Source organism: Calliphora vicina, chromosome 5 (assembly GCF_958450345.1).
Source record: "Calliphora vicina chromosome 5, idCalVici1.1, whole genome shotgun sequence".
Classification (NCBI taxonomy): Eukaryota; Metazoa; Arthropoda; class Insecta; order Diptera; family Calliphoridae; genus Calliphora; species Calliphora vicina.
Genome location: NC_088784.1, coordinates 114,530,006 through 114,553,647, shown reverse-complemented (window position 1 = coordinate 114,553,647; position 23,642 = coordinate 114,530,006). Strand labels below are relative to the sequence as shown.

General features: G+C 29.3%; 2 protein-coding genes across 3 annotated transcripts in view; one reads left to right on the top strand and one right to left on the bottom strand.

Annotated features, from left to right (window-relative positions):
- The window catches only part of Sik3 (Salt-inducible kinase 3), a 113,868-nt gene that overhangs the window by 18,885 nt on the left and 71,341 nt on the right, over window positions 1–23,642 (top strand). The gene's annotated exons all lie outside the window — the stretch shown is intronic.
- LOC135959774 (uncharacterized) lies at window positions 20,470–21,033 on the bottom strand. The gene has a single exon (XM_065510838.1). It carries the CDS (start codon window positions 21,031–21,033, stop codon window positions 20,470–20,472), a length of 564 nt encoding a protein of 187 aa, XP_065366910.1.

Genomic DNA, 23,642 nt, shown 5'->3' with positions numbered 1-23,642 from the left:
TTAATTTTTTTCATATTTGTGTGTAAACCTTAAAAATTAAACTTACGCAGAGAAACTAGACACATTAGCCTTTCCGATGGTATGTAACATACCCAACTAAAATTTCATAGCCTCGATACTGTAATACTCATAATATGTTAACCTCAGGAATAAAAATCACTTTTTTTCTATGTAAATGTTGAATAATTTAATTTTGTTATTTATTTGTAATAATAATTAATTTAATATATAATAATAATAATAAAAAGATGAATAATTTAGTAAAATTTAATCTTAATCACAATAGATCAATTTATATAATAACTATTTTTACACTTAATTTATGAAGTTTTTAAATTTTCAAATATCCATACTTTTATCCTCCTTATTTGTCACCTTTATTAGCTGCTTTTTTTTTTGTCAATCCTTTCTTGGCGTTATTAGATTCAGCTACTGATTTCGCTGCTGGCTTCTTTTTTGGCTTTGGAAAGAAATCGCATTGAGTAGATGCAGAAAACTTTTTTAATTTGAGTCTTCCATCGACAAGCGGTATGAAAGCATGGTATTGAGCAGTGCCATCGATTGTTACCGCAGCATCGAATCTGCTCTTTAGTGTTTTCAATGTTTCCTCATGATCCTCTTTGCTACTAAAAACTATTTTAGCTTCTTTACAATAATTCTTTGCCCAATGGAATAAAGCAGTCGCATCTAAGATGCGATCTTGATGAGAGCACTGGAGGCTATACTTCGCTGCATTTCTTTTGAGGTTTGCTCCAATACCATCACATGCTCCTTTACCATGAGCAGTAGGATGAAAATGCCACTCAGCTGGCATTCCAAAATCTTTTTCATGAGCTGTAAGTAAGATTTGCGAAGCTACTTTTGTTTTTAAAATGTTGACGAGCTCCGTCCGAAACGTAGTATACCTTTTCTACTGTAAATTTTGATTTTAGATAATTTAGTATTATCTTCTGGTACTCATAAACTGCAACGGTGTCATGTTTTAAATCGTCGGATATGATTGCCATACTTTTGTGTTCCAGGTTTTCTTCTTTCATGTAGTAAATAACTACTGTGAATATAGTTGCTTGGTCGTTATTGAAGTGGAATGCTTGTATGGAATCCTGAAGAACATATTTATAGTTCTCTGCGAAATCAAATGAAATAATGAATTCTCCAGACTTCAAATGTGTTTTCAAGTCCTTGAAGAATGACCACTGCTCTTTGACTAAAAAGTCATGGGTTCTCAAATTTAGCAATCCTCTACACAGTTCTTCCACAAAATCATCCACATTTAAAATTATGGTTTTCAGTGTGCATCTTTCAGTCTGAAGCCAAGATTCAAATTTTAACTCCTCAATACATTCTCGATCAAAAGAGTTGATTAAATTTTCTTTGATGGATGTGGCTTCCGGGCAATTCGAACATTCACCTAAGTGGCAAGAAGTTGTAGCATTAGGGCACATAGTCAATTTAAGGCAATCGCGGTAATGGTGTAAATCTTCTGATGAATCATCTTTTAAGTAATTTAAGTTGATTTCCTTCAACATCAATTTAACATTTTCATGGTAAATACAAACACATACTGTGTGAGTTCCGCTGCTTCCTGCCAAAACGCAATGTTTTGGCCTCAGTTGTGTAAATTTTGTGAATCCAATTTTGACATCCTCGTATTCAGATTGAAATGTTGCGAATAATTCATTCAGGTTACAGAGAACCATTCTCTTCTGCATTTGAACTTTCTTGCCATCGATTCGTACAGACATCCAGTCTTTCATCCCTGGCATCAGGCGACTCATATCATCTCGCTGATAAAACTGAGTTATTAGAGATTTAGTATCGCACTCCAAAGTTTTTCCCTTCTTTTTGTTTGGGAGTGTGAGAATCCCATGCTCAGGAACCAATTGTTTAGCAATTCTTGCTTTTCGTTGAGACGTTCCAAACTCAGTCACATCATCATCAACAGTTCTGTCTTCATTCTCGGAATTACTTTTTTCTTCATCTGGAATAACTTCAACGCAAGGCTCATTACTATTCAAATTCGGTAATTCGTTCAACTTTCCGAGCTCTTTCCTGCATGATCCACAAATTTTCAATCGTTTTGACAGCGTAGGGAAATTTTTTAATAAGCCGTCGGAAATATTTCGCATATCTGATGATCTGTGCTTCATTTTGTTAAAGGGATTAAAACAAAAAGACGAATAAATTTCATTTTCAACCTTAGCCTTTTTAGAAGTCGTAGACATTTTGAATTTTGTTAGTATTTATGTAAATAACACACGTCTTAACTTTAACGCTGTTTCTAAAAAACTGATTTCCGTATGTCTTCAGAATGACAATAAATAGTTTTTTAAGATCATATAGGTAGTACGTTTTAATGAATGAGTCTAAAATAAAGAAGGGCCATAAAATATTTCCACTTGATTCCAAAAATTTGTTTCTGGGGCACCTGATATTTTAACAATGAAAATCACGTGCGCTGAAAACTACCTCTAGGATTGACTAAAAAAGCCGCAAGATACAAAACTCAGACAAATTTTGGGGGTGGAAAATTAATAGCGGTCGGCCTCATATTGCACCCCTCCAGTGGCTATTATCGGTCAGTTGTTGTGGTTTTTATTTTTAAGGTTTTAGAAACACTTACACACAAATATGAAAAAAAACAATTTAAAAACATTTGTCTTGAGTTACAAAACATTAATTTTGATAGATATCCCACTCGCATCCCACTAAGCGACCAAAAAGATTTTAAAGGGAAAGACCTAAGCTTTCTTTTGAGAAAAAAAAATTAATAAAAAAGAGTCCATTTTGGAAAAAAAAAGTCAAAAAGGTTTTTGATTTTTCAAAAAAAGTAAAAAATTGTATGTCTTGAGTTACAAAACATTTTTTTATAGATATCCCACTCGCATCCCACTAAGCGACAAAAAGGGTGTTAAAGGAAAACACATAAGCTTTCTTCTGAGCAAAAAAAAAAAATTAAAAAATGGGTCCATTTTTTTAAAAAAAGTCAACAAAGTTTTTGATTTTGCAAAAAAATTCAAAAATTTTAAATCTTGAGTTACAAAATATTTTTTTTGATAGATATCCCACTCGCATCCCACTAAGCGACCATATAGGTCGCTTAGGAAAAGACCTAAGCTTTCTTAAAAAAAATAAAAAAATAAAAAGGGCCCATTTTGAAAAAAAAAGTCAAAAATATTTTTGATTTAAAAAAAAAAATCAAAAATATTTTATTAAATTTTTTTAATTTTTTTTTTCGAAAGATTGCATAAATAGCTATCTAAACTATTTGGGACATATTTTGCTAAGAACAATAGGTAATAAGTTATATGGATAAAAAAATAACTATAACTCAGAGAGTTCTTGACCGATCTTGTTGAAAAATGGTGTCCGAATTACTATCCAATAGAACTAACATTGGTGCAAATTTCATCGCGATCGGAACACATCGATTTCAAAAGTTGGTTCACTTGACGTGAAATGCCCCATATACATATATAGTAGTGAATGTGTGTTTATATGTATGTATGTATGTATGTATGTATGTATGTATGTATGTATGTATGTATGTATGTATGTATGTATGTATGTATGTATGTATGTATGTATGTATGTATGTATGTATGTATGTATGTATGTATGTATGTATGTATGTATGTATGTATGTATGTATGTATGTATGTATGTATGTATGTATGTATGTATGTATGTATGTATGTATGTATGTATGTATGTATGTATGTATGTATGTATGTATGTATGTATGTATGTATGTATGTATGTATGTATGTATGTATGTATGTATGTATGTATGTATGTATGTATGTATGTATGTATGTATGTATGTATGTATGTATGTATGTATGTATGTATGTATGTATGTATGTATGTATGTATGTATGTATGTATGTATGTATGTATGTATGTATGTATGTATGTATGTATGTATGTATGTATGTATGTATGTATGTATGTATGTATGTATGTATGTATGTATGTATGTATGTATGTATGTATGTATGTATGTATGTATGTATGTATGTATGTATGTATGTATGTATGTATGTATGTATGTATGTATGTATGTATGTATGTATGTATGTATGTATGTATGTATGTATGTATGTATGTATGTATGTATGTATGTATGTATGTATGTATGTATGTATGTATGTATGTATGTATGTATGTATGTATGTATGTATGTATGTATGTATGTATGTATGTATGTATGTATGTATGTATGTATGTATGTATGTATGTATGTATGTATGTATGTATGTATGTATGTATGTATGTATGTATGTATGTATGTATGTATGTATGTATGTATGTATGTATGTATGTATGTATGTATGTATGTATGTTTGTATGTATGTATGTATGTATGTATGTATGTATGTATGTATGTATGTATGTATGTATGTATGTATGTATGTATGTATGTATGTATGTATGTATGTATGTATGTATGTATGTATGTATGAATGTATGTATGTATGTATGTATCTATGTATGTATGTATGTATGTATATTAGAGTGACAATCAGTTGTATGGAAAAAAATTTTTGTTAAAATTTTGAAGAGTGCCGAGTGGAATATTGTGACACTAGGCCTAAAATCTCCTTTGGATCAAAATGACCCAAAAACTGTATTATCGCCAAAATTCGGGAAAAATGCAAATTTTTCAGTTTTTTTTTTAAATTTTGCTACTAAAAAAATACTTTTGCAATTGAATGCAAAAGAATCGAAATGTGTACGTAATTATCGTTGTAATGAGATATAAATGACAAAATTTGGTTAAAAAATTTTAAAGTTATTACAAATTCGCCAGACCATTAACGTGTCTCAGGCCACTTGAACAAGAAATTTAGGGAAAAAATTTAACATATTTCGAGAAAAATTAAAATAAAAGCTAATTTTTATTTAAAATATATCCGTATTTACTTGTGTATGATTTTTTGTCTTCGTAGGATACCGTTAACTTATTCGCAGGTATGGCCAAATAAAATTAATTTATTTAACGGCTGTTTCGAATCTCCATTTTTAAATTTTTAAAAATTTTGTTAAACAAATTTCAGAATTTTTCGATCATCACATTGGGATTTATTGAGATCATAATAGGGAATTGTTCAATGGTCTGGCGAATTTGTAATAACTTTACCATTATTTAACCAAATTTTGTCATTTAAATCTCATTACAACGATAATTACGTACACATTTCGATTCTTTTGAATTCAATTGCAATAGTATTTTTTTTAGTAGCAAAATGTTTAAAAAAACTGAAAAATGTCCCGAATTTTAGCGATAATACAGTTTTTGGGTCATTTTGATTCAAAAGAGATACAGGGTCAATTTCCAAAAAAAAAATTTTAATGTAATATTCATTAATATAAATAAATCTACATATTTCTAGAAAACAATGCAGAAAGTTAACGAGATTTACCTATTTATTCCATATAAATAGTAACATTTAGCATATATCAGAACTTTGACCTCGATGCGCGTCCAGAAATCGTTGTCCGATTTAGCCCAAATTTTCAGCACTTAACTTTTAGGCCTAGTGTCACAATATTCCACCCGGCACTCTTTGAAATCTAAAAAAAAATCGGCTGTCACTCTAATGTATATATATTTATTGGTTTGAAGTCTACCCAGTTGGCCATGTCTTCAAGACAACGCCGACGATGCGTACACGACAATGTTAAATCCTAGACGACACTTAGGCGACAGTCCATACAAATCGTTGACGACTTTTTCGAACAAAGGGCACTTAAATCGTACACGACAATGTGAGCAACATTATCATGCACATTGTCGTTGATTATCATATGTGTGACAATGTGGTTAAAGTTGTCATCGACGACTATAAACACGACTTCTCTCTCATGTATTCGTTGATGACAGTTAGATACTGTATCCTCCAAATTGTCGTTGATGACAGTACATTGGACACTATCCATAATCCGGTCGTCAATATACCTACTTTGCAACAAGACTTTTTTGTAGAAATAGATATTTGTTTTTTTATTAAATAATTATATTAAATAATTTTATTAATTCTAAACATATTTTTAATAATGCAAATAAAAAATTTTAACTAAATAAAATTATACAGTTTATTTAATTCATTTTAAACATTACCTCGTCCATCAGCCACATACAAATTTTGACCCGGTAGTTGTAAAATGTCTGCCAGTACATAAGTTTCATCATCCATCACACAACAGGTGTATATTTTTATAAAATTTGCCCCCTGTTTTTTCTGTAGTTCTTTTGCTTCTAAAGTTAAAGAACACTTTATACGATTTCAACCCATCATTAGCTTTGGCTCTGCGCACAAAATAATCAGAGTATTTAACTTTACGAGCTGCTTTTCTGATAGAAGTGTTCGGTGCTCTTCGAAAGAGTTGTTAGACAGTATTTGATATTGGTAATATCTGTCAGACCTTTTACTCATCCAGGTTTTCTTTAAATATTCAAGTCATCCTCTTACTGATTAATGGAAAAACGATTAATGGATGAAACGATGAACCTTCAGATGTTTTGCTATTTTCAAGAAAATAGCTAAAGATCTTAAGGTTCATCGTCACACTGTTTCGTTACTTTTTTCGCCGTTACGAACTTTAACCACCTTTCACTAGAACTAGAACTCCTGCGTAGTTTGTTTTCTTATTTTCTGTTAAAGTCCCGCTATTTTGCATTTTTAAATGAAGAAGTTTAAATGAAGAAGTGTTTAAGACTTCGTCGCTCATCTGGTCGTCAATATAGTTTGAAAGACGTCAAAATCCATGCAATTGTCGATAATTTTGTCCTCACAACAGTTTTACTGACGATAAGGTGAAGACATTGTCGCTCATCTTGTCGTGGATGTGGCTTGATACAGGTCGAAATGCATGCACTTGTCGCTCACTTTGTCCCGAATAATATTTTATTCAAGACAAGTTCATGAAATTGTCGTTAGCTAATCAATAATGGAGCTTCAAACACGACAACATATGCGACTTTGATTTATACTTGTCCTCACAGGCATTGTATAGACGACAAATAATAAAATGTCCTGAAGACAACATCGACGAAAATTTCGCCTATTACTCTCTGGCCAACTGGGTATAGACGGCTAAACGGCTAACCAGATTTGCTTGAAATTTTGACCGTATGTTTTTCTATATCTGGAAGGAACAATAGGATAATTTTTCAAGTGGGCGTGCTACCTCCCATACAAAGTTAATTTTAAATATCAACATTTACAATATAAATGTAAATGTTAAAATTTGTATGTATACATTTGAAATCCTTATATATATATAAAAGTCAATATGTGCTTGTATGATTGTTTGAGTATTTGTAATGACACTCGACATACAGTATAAGGATATTAATGAACAATATAATCGGGGCGACTTTTATAACTGGGAAGTATATAGGGACAGATGTATTGCTGCACGTATTCCGATTATAACATCGGAAATGCCATTGATTTTAATCGATTGCAGTTTCCTATTTGCTTAGCATTTGCAATGTCAATTGATAAAGCTCAAGGTCAGTCTTTGCAAGTTTGCGGACTAAGTCTAGACAATCCATGCTTTTCACATGAAAAGTTTTCAGTTGCATGTTCGCGAGTAGGAAAACCCAACATTAAATTTAAATATTATTGGTTCTAAACTTTTGTATTTTATTACAATTCACATAAAGGTTAGAAAATATGAAATAAATAACGTACTTTGTATTACATTAGAAACTAATTTTATATAGACTACTATATTGTAAATCATTACACCGAGTTATAAATGACAAAAATTTGCTAAAAAAATTTAAAGTTATTAAAAATTCCCCAGACCATTAAAGTGTCTCAGGCCACTAGAACAAGAAATGTATGAACAAAATTAAAATATTTTGAGAAATAATAAAATAAAAGGTTATTTTTACTTAAAAAAAATTTAAATAGTTTTTCATTTCGGAAAAAATGATTAAAAATTTTTTATTTTTTTTTTTCGAAAGAATGAAGAAAGAGTTATCTAAACTATTTGGGACACATTTTGCTAAAAACAATAGGTAATAAGTTACATGGATATGAAAAAACACCTGTTCTGGACCGATCTTGTTAAAAATTGTGTATGAATTACTATCCAATTGAACTTGGTGCAAATTTCATCCCGATCGTAGGGTAATAGTTAACTATGGCCCAAATTTGTATTGTACAAGAGTCGGGCCGGACCGGTCTTGACCGAACACAATTTCTTACTTGTTTTTATCAGCTTATAACTTTTTTATAAGTAGAGCTGACGAAAAAAAATACGCATTTTCATACTAAATGCTATAAAAAATTAAAAGTTCAACTTTAGCTATAAATTTCTAAAAATCCTAACATATCTGCAGTTGCTCCCGCAAAATTACAATTGCAGAAAGATAACACAGGGTAATCGAAAAAAATTTTGCTGTATTGTGGTTCCAGTAGTACAAATATGGTCCAAATTTTAAATTCTATGGAGATGTTTTTTTTTTTTAAATTTTGAAGTAAAATTGTGTTTTTTTTTGAGTTTCTCCACATAATTAATGATTACTCAAAAACGGTTACATATCCTTTTATCCTTTTATATATTGCGTTTTAATCTGCTCAGTAGTTTCGGAGTTATAATTTAAGCAAAAAATATATTTTGACGTGAAAATATCAAATTTTTTTGTTTTAAAAAACTCATGAAATATCGAAAACAGAAAAATGAGATATCGCTGATAAAAATCGATTGATTTTTTTCGAATTCATTCACAATTAAGTGAATTCGCTCATTTTCACAAAATTTTAGTTTTTTGTTTGATTAACAAAACACATGCAAAATTTACACTCAAATTACACGCTTGTACATACAATTTTGTGAAAATGAGCGAATTCACTTAATTGTGAATAAATTCGAAAAGAATCCATCGATTTTTATGATCGATATCTCGTTTTGTTACTATTATACAGTGGTGGCCAGGAATTTAAGACAAAAATTGTTTGCTAAATTCCACGTGATTGTCAATTATTTTTTCAAATATTTCCACAAATATATATGCATGATGACTGTTTTAACACACAAGTGTGTTTTATTCGACTGTGTCAATTCATACATATTCACCACGAACACATAAAATTTGTCTATAACTTGACCAAAAAAATTTTTTTTTAATTAAACACATTTTCTCACATTTATATCATTATATTTGTATTATTATAAAATATTCGTATTTTTAGTTCCATTAGTTTCGGTTATATCATGTTATTAGCAGCGGATGTTCGCTGAGGTGGGTCAACGTATTTCCACATAACTTTGTCCATATATGTTTTACCGATTTTTCCAAGCATTTTTCAGAAACTAGAAACATTTATAATAAATTTCATACCCTTAGAGGCCCTTTTATTTTGGCTCTATCGCACTTAAAATTCAGTTGATGAAAAAAATTCAAGTATTTGTCTTAAATTGGTGGCCACCACTGTATATGGCTTTGCGATAAAGCAATAAATAAATCTGAACAATTTCTGCCGTTTTCGATTTTTCATGATTTTTTTAAAACAAAAATTGCTATTTTCACGTAAAAAATATATTTTGTGCTTCAATTTGTTATTATAACTCCGAAACTACTGAGCCGATTGAAACGCAATATATATATATGAAAATTTGTACATAGCATGGGGAAAATGTTTTCAAATCATTCAAAAGAAGAACATTAACTACTCAATTTGTTAAAAAGAGCGAAATCACTTAAATGTGAATAAATTCGAAAAGAATCAATCGATTGTTGCTATTATTTGTAGCTTTGCGATAAAGCAATACACCAGAACAATTTCATTTTCGATTCTTCATGAGTTCTTTTTAACAAAAAAATGCTATTTTTACAAAAAAAAATATATTATATTGCTTTAGTTTGTTATTATAAATCCGAAACTACTGAGCCGATTAAAACGCAATATATAAACGTATTAAAGGCTATGTAAATCTCAACTTTTATAAGTTTATTTTAATATCATCGGACTAACCCTTTTTGAGTTATCAATAATTATGTGGAGAAATGTCTAACAAAATTTAAAAATTTATTAAACATTTTTTAAAAAATTTATACAAAGAATTGAAAAATTTTACCATTATTGTACTTAGGTAGCCATGATGCATCAAATCTATATAATGGTTAGTCAGGCCTTTTGTTACTGTTGACCTGTGTAATTTGTATTTGACCAGTTAAATTCAGTTTCACTAGATAACATATCCTTCATTATATTAACTGCAAAATATGTAAATTTATCAATAAATCGTTTAATTATATTAAGTGATTAATCGGAGAGAGGTTTATTATCATAAATATCATGTATCATTAAAAAACATTTTCGTAATAAGGACTGAGATCGAAAAAAACCTTAACAAACGTTTTTCATGAACACTTTTAACCCAAGTATTATTTGATTTTTTTGTTTTATCAATAACACTGTGCAACAAATTTCGCTTCATCGCCGCCAGCCTTAACAACTCCAATGGAAAATGAAAGTTCACCATTAACTTAACAAAACTGCCAAACGGTTTTAAAAAGTTAGCTAGAATTTCATTTTTATGGCCTGTTAAATTTTGGCCATTTTTGACCATTTTTTGCACAATGAGTGAAAATTAAAAAAAATAAAAAAAAGTAGTATAGATATATAAAAATATTTAATGGAATGTAATTGTGCGTACTTATTGTTGCATTGAATCCCATGTGGAAAAATATATTTTTTCCTTTATTTCAACAAATGGTGGGCGGTATATGCGTGGTCAAATATAAAGAAATTATAAATTTTGGATTAAAATGCACTACAAGCACGCAGAGAAAAAACATGATAGCAACATTTTCATTGCAATCAAATTATTTTCCTAACTGCCTCATATGACCATCATAATAAAATCATTATAATTTTAACCATATTTTAAACAAAACCTTTTTGAATTGAAAATTTTATATTTTATATTATAATGTTACATGGTCGTCAGTTGTAAAATGTATTTCACTGTTGTTCCAAACATTTGAAATTATTCCTACAAAAATAATTCAAACATATTGGCCCATAATCATAGTCAAAAATAATGTCCATTTTAAGAGAATTAAACTCGACTTTACTTAAGAGTGGACTTTAGGTCTATCATAGACAAGTTAAAGTATACTTCTGACGCTGAAGTCGACTCTAAATATAAAACTAGCTGAAGTTGTTTTTAACTCGTTTAACAACAGCATCTGCTGTTCTTCGCCGAGTAAAAAAGTTCGTCACAAAGTAAAAAATGTTTAAGTTACAAGATATTGGTAGAGATTTTGCAATTATTGAACAGTTATCAATAAAATTAGTACCAAAATATCGTAATTATGATATTAATCTTATCTTTTCCATTTTTCCACAACAAACTACTTTCTTTCTTTAAGCTAGGTACTCTGTTCAAAATTTCGTGCGAAATGCTGTCAAACTACATATAAAATACATATACAATTTTTCGCATGAAAAAACCATAATTTTTCGCAAATATGAACAGAGTACTAGGCTTTAGATGTCCCGGTTACTTTTATTGTTTACGTTTTTTTTTTAATTTTGTATATCAGCTGTTCAACGTTGCCAATTGTCTGTTTTTTGTTGTATATTGTATGAATACATTTTCTACATTTGCGGTGGCACCCAGTTAAAGCCGGTTCAATTTAAAACATACTTTAATTTTGACTATGGTTGCAAATTAATAATAAGCAGGTTTTTATTTTAAAGTTGTTTTTAAAAAGAACCGACTTTAGTGTTTGACTATGATTATGGGCCATTGTGTTTAGTGTTTTTACTAATTATTTTCAATATAATTTCATATTTATACAAAACATTTTATATTTAGGAAGACAATATCATTGTTTTCTATGTCATTATCTCTATATAAAATACAAAAAGCGTCATTTGATAATAAGAACTAGAAGCTAAAAGACGTTTAACACACAAATTAAAAATAAGTGGAATTAAACTCGTAAAAACGGAATTAATTGTTGTTAATTTTGATGTAGACGTTGCATGCAGAGAAAAAATATAGTTGGGCATGGTTACTATAATCATTTCAATATTGTTACAAGTTTTTTAACTATATTATAGTCACAGTAACCATTTACATGATTGTGGTAACAATAATATGGTTAATTTTACTATTCACATGATTGTATCAACCATATATATGGTTACAGTAAACAAGTATATGTTTGTGATATGTGATATCAATATGGAATTGTTAATGAAGGGAACACATATTTAGCAACGCAACAAATGTTGGCAGATCTTCTCAACACAAGTACGTATTTACATATAAATTAAAAAAAATTGTATCAAAAATATATTTCTTCTAGGCTACTCAGTGAAGTTAAGGAGGCACAGCAAACAAAGAATTTGGAAAATAAACACCGTACAAATATTGCCAAAGCAATAATATCAACGATAATAAATCGTGATCCCAGCAGAAAGTATACCACCAGTAATTTTAATATATGGGGCATTTCATGTCAAGTGAACCAACTTTTGAAATCGATGTCTTCCGATCGGGATGAAATTTGCACTAAGGTTAGTTCTATTGGATAGTAACTCAGACACATTTTTCAACAAGATCGGTCGAGAACTCTCTGAGTTAGAGGGTTTGTCTGAGTTTGACATTTTGGCCAAGCAGGTGTTTATTCTTATCCATGCATCTTATTACCTATTGTTCTTAGCAAAATATCTCCCAAATAGCTTAGATAGCTCTTTCTTCAATCTTGTTGAAAAATTATGTCTGAGTTACTATCCAATAGAACTAACCTTGGTGCAAACTTCATCCCGATCGGAAGACATCGATTTCAAAAGTTGGTTCACTTGACATGAAACAATGGATTCGATTCATATTACTATAATCGTTAAAGTCTGATTTAATTGCATATATTTGTACAACAAAAATGTTTTTAAATTAAATAATAATTATAAAAATTAAAAAATGTATTATAACTATAAATTTATGTTGAAAATAAAATGTTTCTTCCAAATATTTTGTATTATTATTGGAGGGACTATATTACAAAAATAGACCATATTATGGTAAATCTAAATGGCTGTGAGGATTAAATTATTATAAAAGTAAAACCATATGATACAAAATTTAACAAAAGTTTTATCATATTATTATTGTGAGAATCATGTTGTTATAGTTACGTAGGGACAATATTATGATAACTTATAAGAATCATATTATTTTCCTCATTGTGTAATATTTTACATGTTTGTCATAAAAATAAAACCAATCATTAATGATAGTTTCAGATTCTGGTTCCCATAACAATGTTTTTTCTTTGCGTGTGACATTCATTGTCTTTTTCAGAAAAATTTAAAAAGTGTGTTTAAAAGGTTTTATTGCAATAACAAACTAAGATTTGCCATTATGTTCACTGGAACCAATACAAATATTTTAAACTATATAGCCAAGTACTCTGTTCAAACTACATATAAAATATTTGGGATGAAATATTTGCGAAATAATTTCGCAAAAGCAGTAATCTGTTCTTTTTGTGAAATACATTTGGCAACCTTATTTTTTCACACGAAATAACATCAGCAGCACTTCTTTCGTTTCTTTATACAATTTTTCGCATGAAAAAACCATAATTTTTGGCACATATGAACAGAGTACTAAGCTTATCGTTCGAAGTCTTTTTGATGTTGATGGAAGCTGTAAATTCTGGGTATCGTCACTCACATCTTTCGAGATCGAATCAATTTCTTATTTTACTCCACCAACAAATTTTCGCTAGAACGGAGTCAGGCGACTTTTTCCCTCGGTATCTGTAATTTGTTTCACAAATATGTATGTACATGTCATCAATAGAAATAAATAATTTTACCTTATTTCAAATGGAACTGCCTACTAAAATAGTGAAGAAAGAGAATTTTTAAGGACATGTTGACACCAATTTTAGAGAACGCAGCTAGTATGTCTGTACGGATCTCTGATAGCTCTCATATATATTTTTTCCCAGTAATTGAGAGCCAAGCTATCAATTCATCATCATTTGAAACGTCATCAAATGCCTGAGTTTTTAACAATTTTCGTATATCTGGGCCATTTACAACGCCTCGAAAGATGAGATGGAAGCTGTAAATTCTGGGTATCGTCACTCACATCTTTCGAGATCGAATCAATTTCTTATTTTACTCCACCAACAAATTTCCGCTAGAACGGAGTCAGGCGACTTTTTCCCTCGGTATCTGTAATTTGTTTCACAAATATGTATGTACATGTCATCAATAGAAATAAATAATTTTACCTTATTTCAAATGGAACTGCCTACTAAAATAGTGAAGAAAGAGAATTTTTAAGGACATGTTGACACCAATTTTAGAGAACGCAGCTAGTATGTCTGTACGGATCTCTGATAGCTCTCATATATATTTTTTCCCAGTAATTGAGAGCCAAGCTATCAATTCATCATCATTTGAAACGTCATCAAATGCCTGAGTTTTTAACAATTTTCGTATATCTGGGCCATTTACAACGCCTCGAAAGATGAGATTGATACCCATAATTTACAGCTTCCATCAAATACTTCGAACCATATAGTTTAAAATATATATATTGGTTCCAGTGAACAAAATGGCAACTCTGAGTTAGTTATTGCAATAAAACTTTTTAAACATATTTTTTTATAAAACAAAAAAATCTTAAAAATCTTTTTTTTAAAATATTCAGATAACAGTCTGAAAATAAATTGTAGTATTCAATAGAATTTCAGATTCATTTGATCTAGAATAGTTTTAAATTTTTCTGAAAAAGATAATGCATGTCATGTAGTGGATTTTAATCCAAAATTGATAATTTCTTCGGTTTCGGTTTTTTTAATAATATTAAAATATTAAAACGCCTAGAAATAAAATGAATATGAGTTTTATTTATTAAAATAATAGTTATTAAAACAAAAACAGTTCATGGAAAACATAACAAACCAAAAAAAAAGATCATATAACACTTAAATACTTTTTAATTCTAATTTTGATTACTTCTTTTAACATTCGGGTCAAATTTGACCCATTTTGAAATTAAAATTTATTTTCTAATATGAGTGGTTTAATATTTTATGACTTTTATTTAAAAAAATATATATGTACATATTTTCTATTTGAGTTAAATTTTACCCGAAGATAGTTAACGTTAGTAAATTTTAAGAACTTATGAAGGTTAAAAAATCTCTTAGGAATAAAACACAGTTTAAATGCTTTCGTTTTTATAAAGCTAAACATTAAAAAAGATTTTGCAGTCAGTGTACTTGCAGGACATATAGTTAACAAAGCATTGAGTAACTTTTCATGTTTTCCAGATCGCTTGTCTAATTATAAAAAGTCTTCTAAAATAGTTGTAGTATTTGTTTTAAAAGAGTTTTATGGATTTGGAATATTTTTAAAGTTTTTAATACACTAAAACTCATAAAAACACACTTTTAGAAAAAACCGGCTATTCGAGGAGAAAAAACCGGTTTCTTCGATATTCGAAATGTGAGCTTTTCAACAAACCGAAACCGACTTAATCAAAAAAACCGGTTATAACCGGTTATTAAAAACCGGGCCGATCACCCTAGTCTGCCGTCAAATTGATTCCAATGTTATTAACTCTCCGTTCGTCGCAATCATTTTCAATCGATACTAGTCGCAATGTATCAAATTAATATCAATAAAAAAAGGCGCGTTTGAAAATAATATCTTCACCTTTTTATTTCAGAACACAAAAACAATATTGATGTATTCTACACCATTTTTCAATGAAATTGAGAACATTATACATGATATTGAGAAAATTCCAAATCATGATACAACCATTAGAAGGTAGAATCACTAGGGAGAGAGTTTAAAATTCTATGCCTTGTTACGTCAAATAATAGAGAAATAAAAAACAAATCCAAAAATACGAATAATAACAAATGAAAATTGAGAAATATTTTGTTTATATTTGAAATACTAGAATTACAGTGGAACATGTATATTCTTTGCAAACTTTTTAAAAATTCTTTATTTTTAGAAAACTGTTTTTTAATCTAATAAATATTGAAATTTTACTGAAATAAAATAGAGACAATAAATAGATTCAGATAAACGCATTTATTTATTACATACAGTGGTGGCCACCAATTTAACACAAATACTTGAATTTTTTTCATCAACTGAATTTTAAGTGCGATAGAGCCAAAATAAAAGGACCTCTAAGGATATGAAATTTATTATTAATGTTTCTAGTTTCTGAAAAATGTTTGGAAAAATCGGTAAAACATATATGGACAAAAATATGTGGAAATACGTTGACCCACCTCAGCGAAAATCCGCTGTTAATAACATGATATGACCGAAACTAATGGAACTAAAAATACGAAATTTGGTCCGAATATTTTATAATAATAAAAATATAATGAAAATATGTATTTATCGGTTATTAACTACATATGCAAAATGTACTACAATATTTACAGAAGGTTGCTAATTTAAAAAAACAATTTACCACATCATTTATTTGCATACGAAAAAAAAATCATTTACGCCTTTTACTGGCTCAAGAGAAGGTGAGGCATTTGGCATTAGACGTGCACGTTTTGTGGCTTGATGCAGTTCAATATAATCGGAGTCATTGAAATGATGCATGCAGATTCGGGAGTGTTTCTTCACAAACAACATTTAACACGCATGTTTCTTCTTATATTTTTTAAATTGAATTTAAATTATTTATCAATTTAGTTAATTTTTGATTATTTTTTGTTTTAATTTTTGATGTTTTATTTCAATTGTACTTTTATTTTTTATTTTATATTAGTCTGACAATTCAAGGCATGTATAATTGAGAACATATTTCGTAGTGATTCTACCTTTTATTGTTATATTATGATTCCAAATAAAATTGAGAATTTCCATTTTAAATTGAGAAAATTCCAATTGAAATTGAAAATTTCCATTTGAAATTGAGTAAATTTCAAATGAAATTGAGAATTTCCATTTTAAATTGAGAAAAATCCAAATGAAATTGGGAAAATTCTAAATGAAATTGAGAAAATTTTATTTTATTCTACATAAATAATATATGTACATTAAACAAAAAACATATGTACACAGTGGGTCAAAATTTTTTTCTAAAAATGTTGCAAATGGTGTAGCTAATATGTATCTAAAATTTGATTGCATTGTTTTAAGTTTTACTGCCTCCGGATCGCGATTGAATTTTTAGAAAAAGTAAATTTTTTACTCTTTTCACATTAATAATACATTTTTATGCGAAATAATATTAACTACTGATACTAATAGAAAATTTTACCATTCAAATCCGGATTCTTACTGCTACATTTCAGCAGAACACGTATTTACATATTACTTTTTTTATACAAATACCCTAAAAATCGATTTTTCTACATATTTCGATAGATTAGGGGAAAAGTGCTATTATTTATTTGGTTTTCATAATCTGAGAAGTGGAATAGTTGGAAGTGACATTTATTTTGACAACGAATTTTGATAAAATACCAGAGAACGGTTACATAAATGGCTAAAAGTAGCCAGATACTTATATTGAGCAGTGCATCTGAACTTGAATATGATCAGTCAGAATGTGAAGAAACAGAACAAATACAATTACAATTACTACCATTAAAATATTTTTCTTGCATACGTGTGTATCACTAAATTTTTTAATTGTATATTCGTTTATTAGAAAAAAGATTTGTATGTTGCATATGAATGAACTGCCATTCAGACACCTGTGAAATATGTTGAAATATTGATGGTGGAACATCAAGCACTTGAAAACTTTAAAAAAGGCCAATAGTGAAGTTTCAACCAATTCCCACGAACTTACCAGAACTTTGCGTTGAAGATATAAGTGCAGACCTTCATCTATATATTTCAGTTGAGAACAAATATAACAACTCTTGCAATATAGTATATTGTAATGGTTTTCTATAAAAACTCTTCCCAGCTGTAAAGACGTACCTCGACACCTTTTTGAACTAATCAACATTAACAGATATTTACCAACAACTTTGAAGGTTTGTCGGCCCAGTGCTTCAAAGAAACAGTTATTTACACATCATGAAAACTTATTAATTGTAATGTTAACATATCCCCAACAACATATTCGTGAATTAGCTGTCCATAGAATTTTGAAAAGTAGATTCACATCGTCAAATAAATTACGGCAGTTTCAGATACCAACTATAAATTTTAATGCTACGTCATATTATGACCTTTTGAAATGGGATGAAAATATTACTGAATATTAAAATTTGAAGATGAAAATATCTTCTTCTGTTTATTGAAGAAGGAAAAAACGGAGGAATTGAGCTATTTCAGCCCCTGTCATACTCAAGCGGTAAAGAGAGCAGTCAAAGCATAGTAAAGCAACATCAACTTTGTGCAACAAAACAACAAGAGAAATATTCATCAAAGCTCATATAGAATCAAGAAAATCAATACTAAAATTTGATAGCAAAAATAATTTTGTCGCTATATGAACACTTCATTATTATTTTGATTATCCTTTCCTTCACTTCTGTAAACATTTTTGTAATACTTTTTTTCTCTAAATATTTAATATGTTATATGTATGTATATAATTATATAATTACAATTGATTTGCTATGATAGGTTATACAAATTTATAACTATATAAAAGTAAATTTAGTTCTTAACAAAACAATGTTTTAATTTTTTGAACCAGATGAAAATTGCAAAAGTCATTCAACTTTTTATTAACACCTTTTATAGTATTTTCTCCTTCAGCGCGCATATGCATAAAAAAAAAAAACAAAAAACTAAGTATAAAAAAAAATTTTGTACAATTTTAAATTTACAAGGTAAATTTTTTCGAAAAAGTTTAATAAATTTTTTTCATAGAAAAAAATTAAAATAACTATTGTTGAATTTAAAAGTTACGAAAAAAAATAACAAAAATGCTAAACTTTTCACAAAAACTTACATAATTTCATGAAATATTCAGATATTTATGAAAGATAATTCGATGCCTTTCCATAATTGTTTAAAATTTTTTAATCGGGCTAAAAATATGTGAGCTACAGGTACTAGTACTATTACTTTTATACAAAAACTCAAAAATTTATTTTTAATCGTTCATAACTTTTTTTTTAATAATTCGATTTTTATGATTAAAAATACATATTAAGGCTTAAAGTCTCACCTATTCATCAAAGGAAAAATCTTACAAAAATCCTCATCAATTCAAATTTTACAGATTTTTGATCCGAAAATTACCAAAATTTTCCACTGTGCGGAGGCAGAAAATAATTTCCGATTGCAGCAAAACTTGATGACATGAAAATATTTATAATTTGGCACATTTTAGTCACCGTACCCGTCTTCATACACGGGTGACCCACCCTAGTACACAGTCTTATTGACCAACAGGCATATCTTACAATTACAAAGCGCTTTGGGGAAATGATGTATAGCTCTACTGCAATCTCCAGTAGTTACACAGGGGGGTTACTCTCTATTGCGATGCGAAAGAAATATGTTACAATTGGTACCTTTTATTGCGTTTTCTCATCGCACAAAAAATTAGTTTAAAATGTTTTTATTTACAAGTTTTGACCTTTCATTTTGTCATTCTTCGCTATTGTTTATTTTGTGGTGCCAGTATTGCTTCTTTATGCGAAAGCGTTTGCGTAGACGATACAGAGTACCAAATTGTATTCTTATCGCATTTACCTTTCGCATCGAAATTGCTTTCACATCGCAATGGTGAGTAACCCCCCAGGACTTGGTATCGTTAATTAATTCTTGAATATATAAAATCCTCTGCTCTCCTGCATTAGGAGGATTTACGGTTGGTATATTCATTTTTGACTTCACAATACTTTTGATTTTGGACCAAATTATTTCAATAGGGTTAAGCATAGGGACATAATCGTAAAAGTGTTGCTGGAGAGTTGTCAAATACCAGAACGAGTTCAGATAACTAATTACCCAACTCTTGCTATCAACACTTTTGACCCATTCATTTGCGCTTTCGGCAGTGAACGAACCTCTGCAACTATCCATTTGAATAATGCCTGCGGTACCTATCAAGTGGATGTCGGGGCCACGGGAAGTAGGTATCGAAAGAACTGTTCGGGATCCAACACGAGACCAACCATGTTTTTTACGACAAAATAAATTGAAATTGGTCTTTCTATCCAGACCACAACATCTTTCCACATCTGATATAATCGTTAATTTTGTTTTTTAATTTAAAATAATTTCATTTGGAATTTTCTAAATTTAAAATTGAATTTCTCAATTTCATTTGGAATTTTCTGAATTTCAATTGGAATTTTCTCCATTTAAAGTGGAAATTCTCAATTTCATTTGGAATTTTCTCAATTTCAATTTGAAATTCTCAATTTCATTTGGAATTTCCTCAATTTCAATGAAAAATGGCGTAGTTTCAAATTTTCTAAGCTTTCCATTCGATCATATTTAAATTTTATTATCAATTAAATAAATCTTCACAACTTTTTTGTAATAATAACAGTTGGTTAGAATTTTTCAATTTAAATTTTTCAATTTCTGTATTTATGCACACAATGTGCTGCCGCAAATCTGCTACTGAATATTTGTCTAAACGATCAGGTTGAATATTTTCTTTAATTTTCTCTACTTCCAAATATATGTCATTAACAGTTGCACGCGATTGTTGAAGAAATGCATTTAGTTCTCCTTCGATTTGTATTCTTAATTGTTCGATATGAGTGACGGTCGAATCGCGTAGATTTGGTAGTGATGATGATGTACTCGAGAATTTATCATTGTTTTGAAAGCTGCTGACATTTAACTTTACTTCAGCGTATTCAAGATATTTTTGTTGAGTTTTAAGGCGTGTAAGTTCACAAAGCAATGTTGTTGGTGATTTGACTTTTTTAAGTGCTGATCCTGTTTCTCCAACTGCATCGCCTTTACCGTGACCTGTACCTTTAATTTGATTATCTTCTCCATCAGCTTTGCATATAGTCAATGACAATGTGGAGTTTGATTTCTGAATATCGTAATCTTTCATTACTTTTATATACAGATGAGATTTGTTTCAAGGTTACGTTTCAGCACACCTTCAAGAGTTAGGTTCTTCGGCACCTTGCGATCTGTAATAAAATATTTTGTAATAAAATATTGCAAAGTATAAAAAATCAATTATCAGTTAATATTTTCATAATAAAAATTTAATTTTGGCTAACGTTTTGTTTGTGAGAATGCATTATGCATTATTATTAACGGTATTACCGCCGTATTCAAAAAATACATAGCTAGTACATAAACATGTCTACTACACTGGTGCATATCAGCGTTGCCGCTTTGGTCCAATTGGACCAAAATTGGTAGTTTTAAGTTAACAAATTGACTTTTGGTAGTTTGGTTGGTTTGTTCCGATTTTTGTCGCATTTTGGTAGGTTTTTTGAATACGTATTTTTAAGAACAAATTAACAAAAAAAATATGTTAATCCAAAATAATAAAATTTTTTTTAAAATATGAATCTTTAATATTTAGTTTAGTCAAGTAAATGTGTACGTATTTAGTAGTGTTCAGTTCATAAAATGCCAAAGGCCTTGCAATACTAAAACGTTTAACGTATTATACATTTAATTTACACATTTTAAATATTTCAAAATTTTAACACATATTATTTAAATTGTGTGTAGTCATGTTAAAAGAAGTAATAAGTATTGAGCAAAAACATTTTTCTTTTAAAATTTCAATAATTTATTTTCGTGAGTGATTTTCAAAAGTTGAATTTTGTCGGGATACCAATACTTTTAGGAGTTTTATGCTCTTTAAAATAAGTTTTAGAAATGGGCCTTATATGGGGCTTATGGTCAATTATAAAACGATTCACACACAATTTTTAGATGTGACATATTTATGATTGTAGTGTAATTAAATAATATTCATCCTCAGGGTAATGCTGTAGCAGCAATAATATAATTTTACTTTAACTATTAATTTTGAAAGGAATCCAAATAGCATTTCACAAATATTTAAAATTTGGTAAGTTCTGGTAGTTTTTAATCTGAAATTTGGTAGGAAAAATATTTTATGAGTGGCAACGCTGGTGCATATTCCTATAAACGCACACTACTTTTTAAAAAAAAAAAAATTGTAAAAATTAAACAAGAACATATTTAGGGGGCTACAAATTTTTTTATTAAATTAGTCTTTCAGACATTAAATAGAATTAGTTGAGATGAAAATTTCAGTGTAGGCTAATTTGAGGCTGCTAATTAAGAATATGAACTCAAATTACAGGTAAATCGTCACACGTGCCTGCCAGATGAAGTCAAATATATTGGGCGAATTTTCTCATAAATAAAATTTAAAAAATTAATGTAATTAATTGCAATTAATAGACAAATATCTAAACTAATACTCAATTAATACTTACACGCTTTTTTTAGAGCTTAAAATAAAAAATTTTAAAAAAGCACCGAATATTACTATGTCTAACAGTACGCTGACGTACTTATGAAAATAACTTAATTTATCCAAAACCAATGAAAAATTAGATGTTTAAATCACATATATATCAATCTAGTAAACACTCTTTTGATAACGTTATAAACTGTAAAAATCTATCCTATTGCGTCAACGCTACATGACTTTAAAAGGAAAAATCCAATATATTGGACAAAATGTCTGAAAGGGTTAGTAAGACTTCACTGAAAATATTGGTTACAAAAAAATTCATTTGTACTTGAGATTAACAGCCACTTTTAAGGGTATTTTCCTATAAACGCACTTTAATTTATGGGCCACTGTAGCATTATTAATAATGTGTGGATGATACTTTTTTATGGATTGTTTAAAAAATAAGCAGATCGGAATCAGTTCGTTATAAATCGCACTATTCATTTTTGTCGGAACAAAACATACTTTCGACTTGACAACTGCAGAAAACGCTGCCCAAACCATAACACTGCCACCACCGAAATTACGTTTTGACATCCGAACATCGTTTGATCTCAAATCGTGCCAATAGCATGAGTATGAGTCAGATTTTTTTTTTCGTCAGAGAAAATTACTTTTTTGCACTCATCTGTCCATTTCATATATTTTCCTGCGAATTTTAGACGATTTTTTTTATGGAGCTTTTTTAGCATTGGTTTACATTTCGGCTTTTTCCATTTTATGTTTTCATCGTTTCGTAAAATGTGTGCAACGTGTTTGGAAGTCACTGGAAGATTAAATTTATTCTTTATTTGTGTGGAATTTAATTTGTTGCGGGTTGCTTCTTGTTTTATTAGATTAAATTGTCTTCTTGTTAGTTTTGTATTCCCTTTGTAGGTCTGCGAACTCCACAATTTTGACCTTTCTTGAAGAAATTTCGCACCACACTTTCCGAACTATCGATTTTACGTCCAATTTCTCTATTGGAACAGCCTTGGTCGTGAAAAAATTTAATTGGAATATTTTCTTGATCGGACAAAAAAGTTACCTTGGGCATCTTTAAAAGTGATGAAATTTATTGATTCAAATAGAAAAAGTTGCAGTAAATTGAGCTGTTACTATTGAAAATAAACTAAAATTGATAATATTTTATTTTTGGTAACTTTTTTAAAAACAAATTTCACTCTGCGTTTATACGAATCTTCCACTTAAAATAGCACCAAGAACAT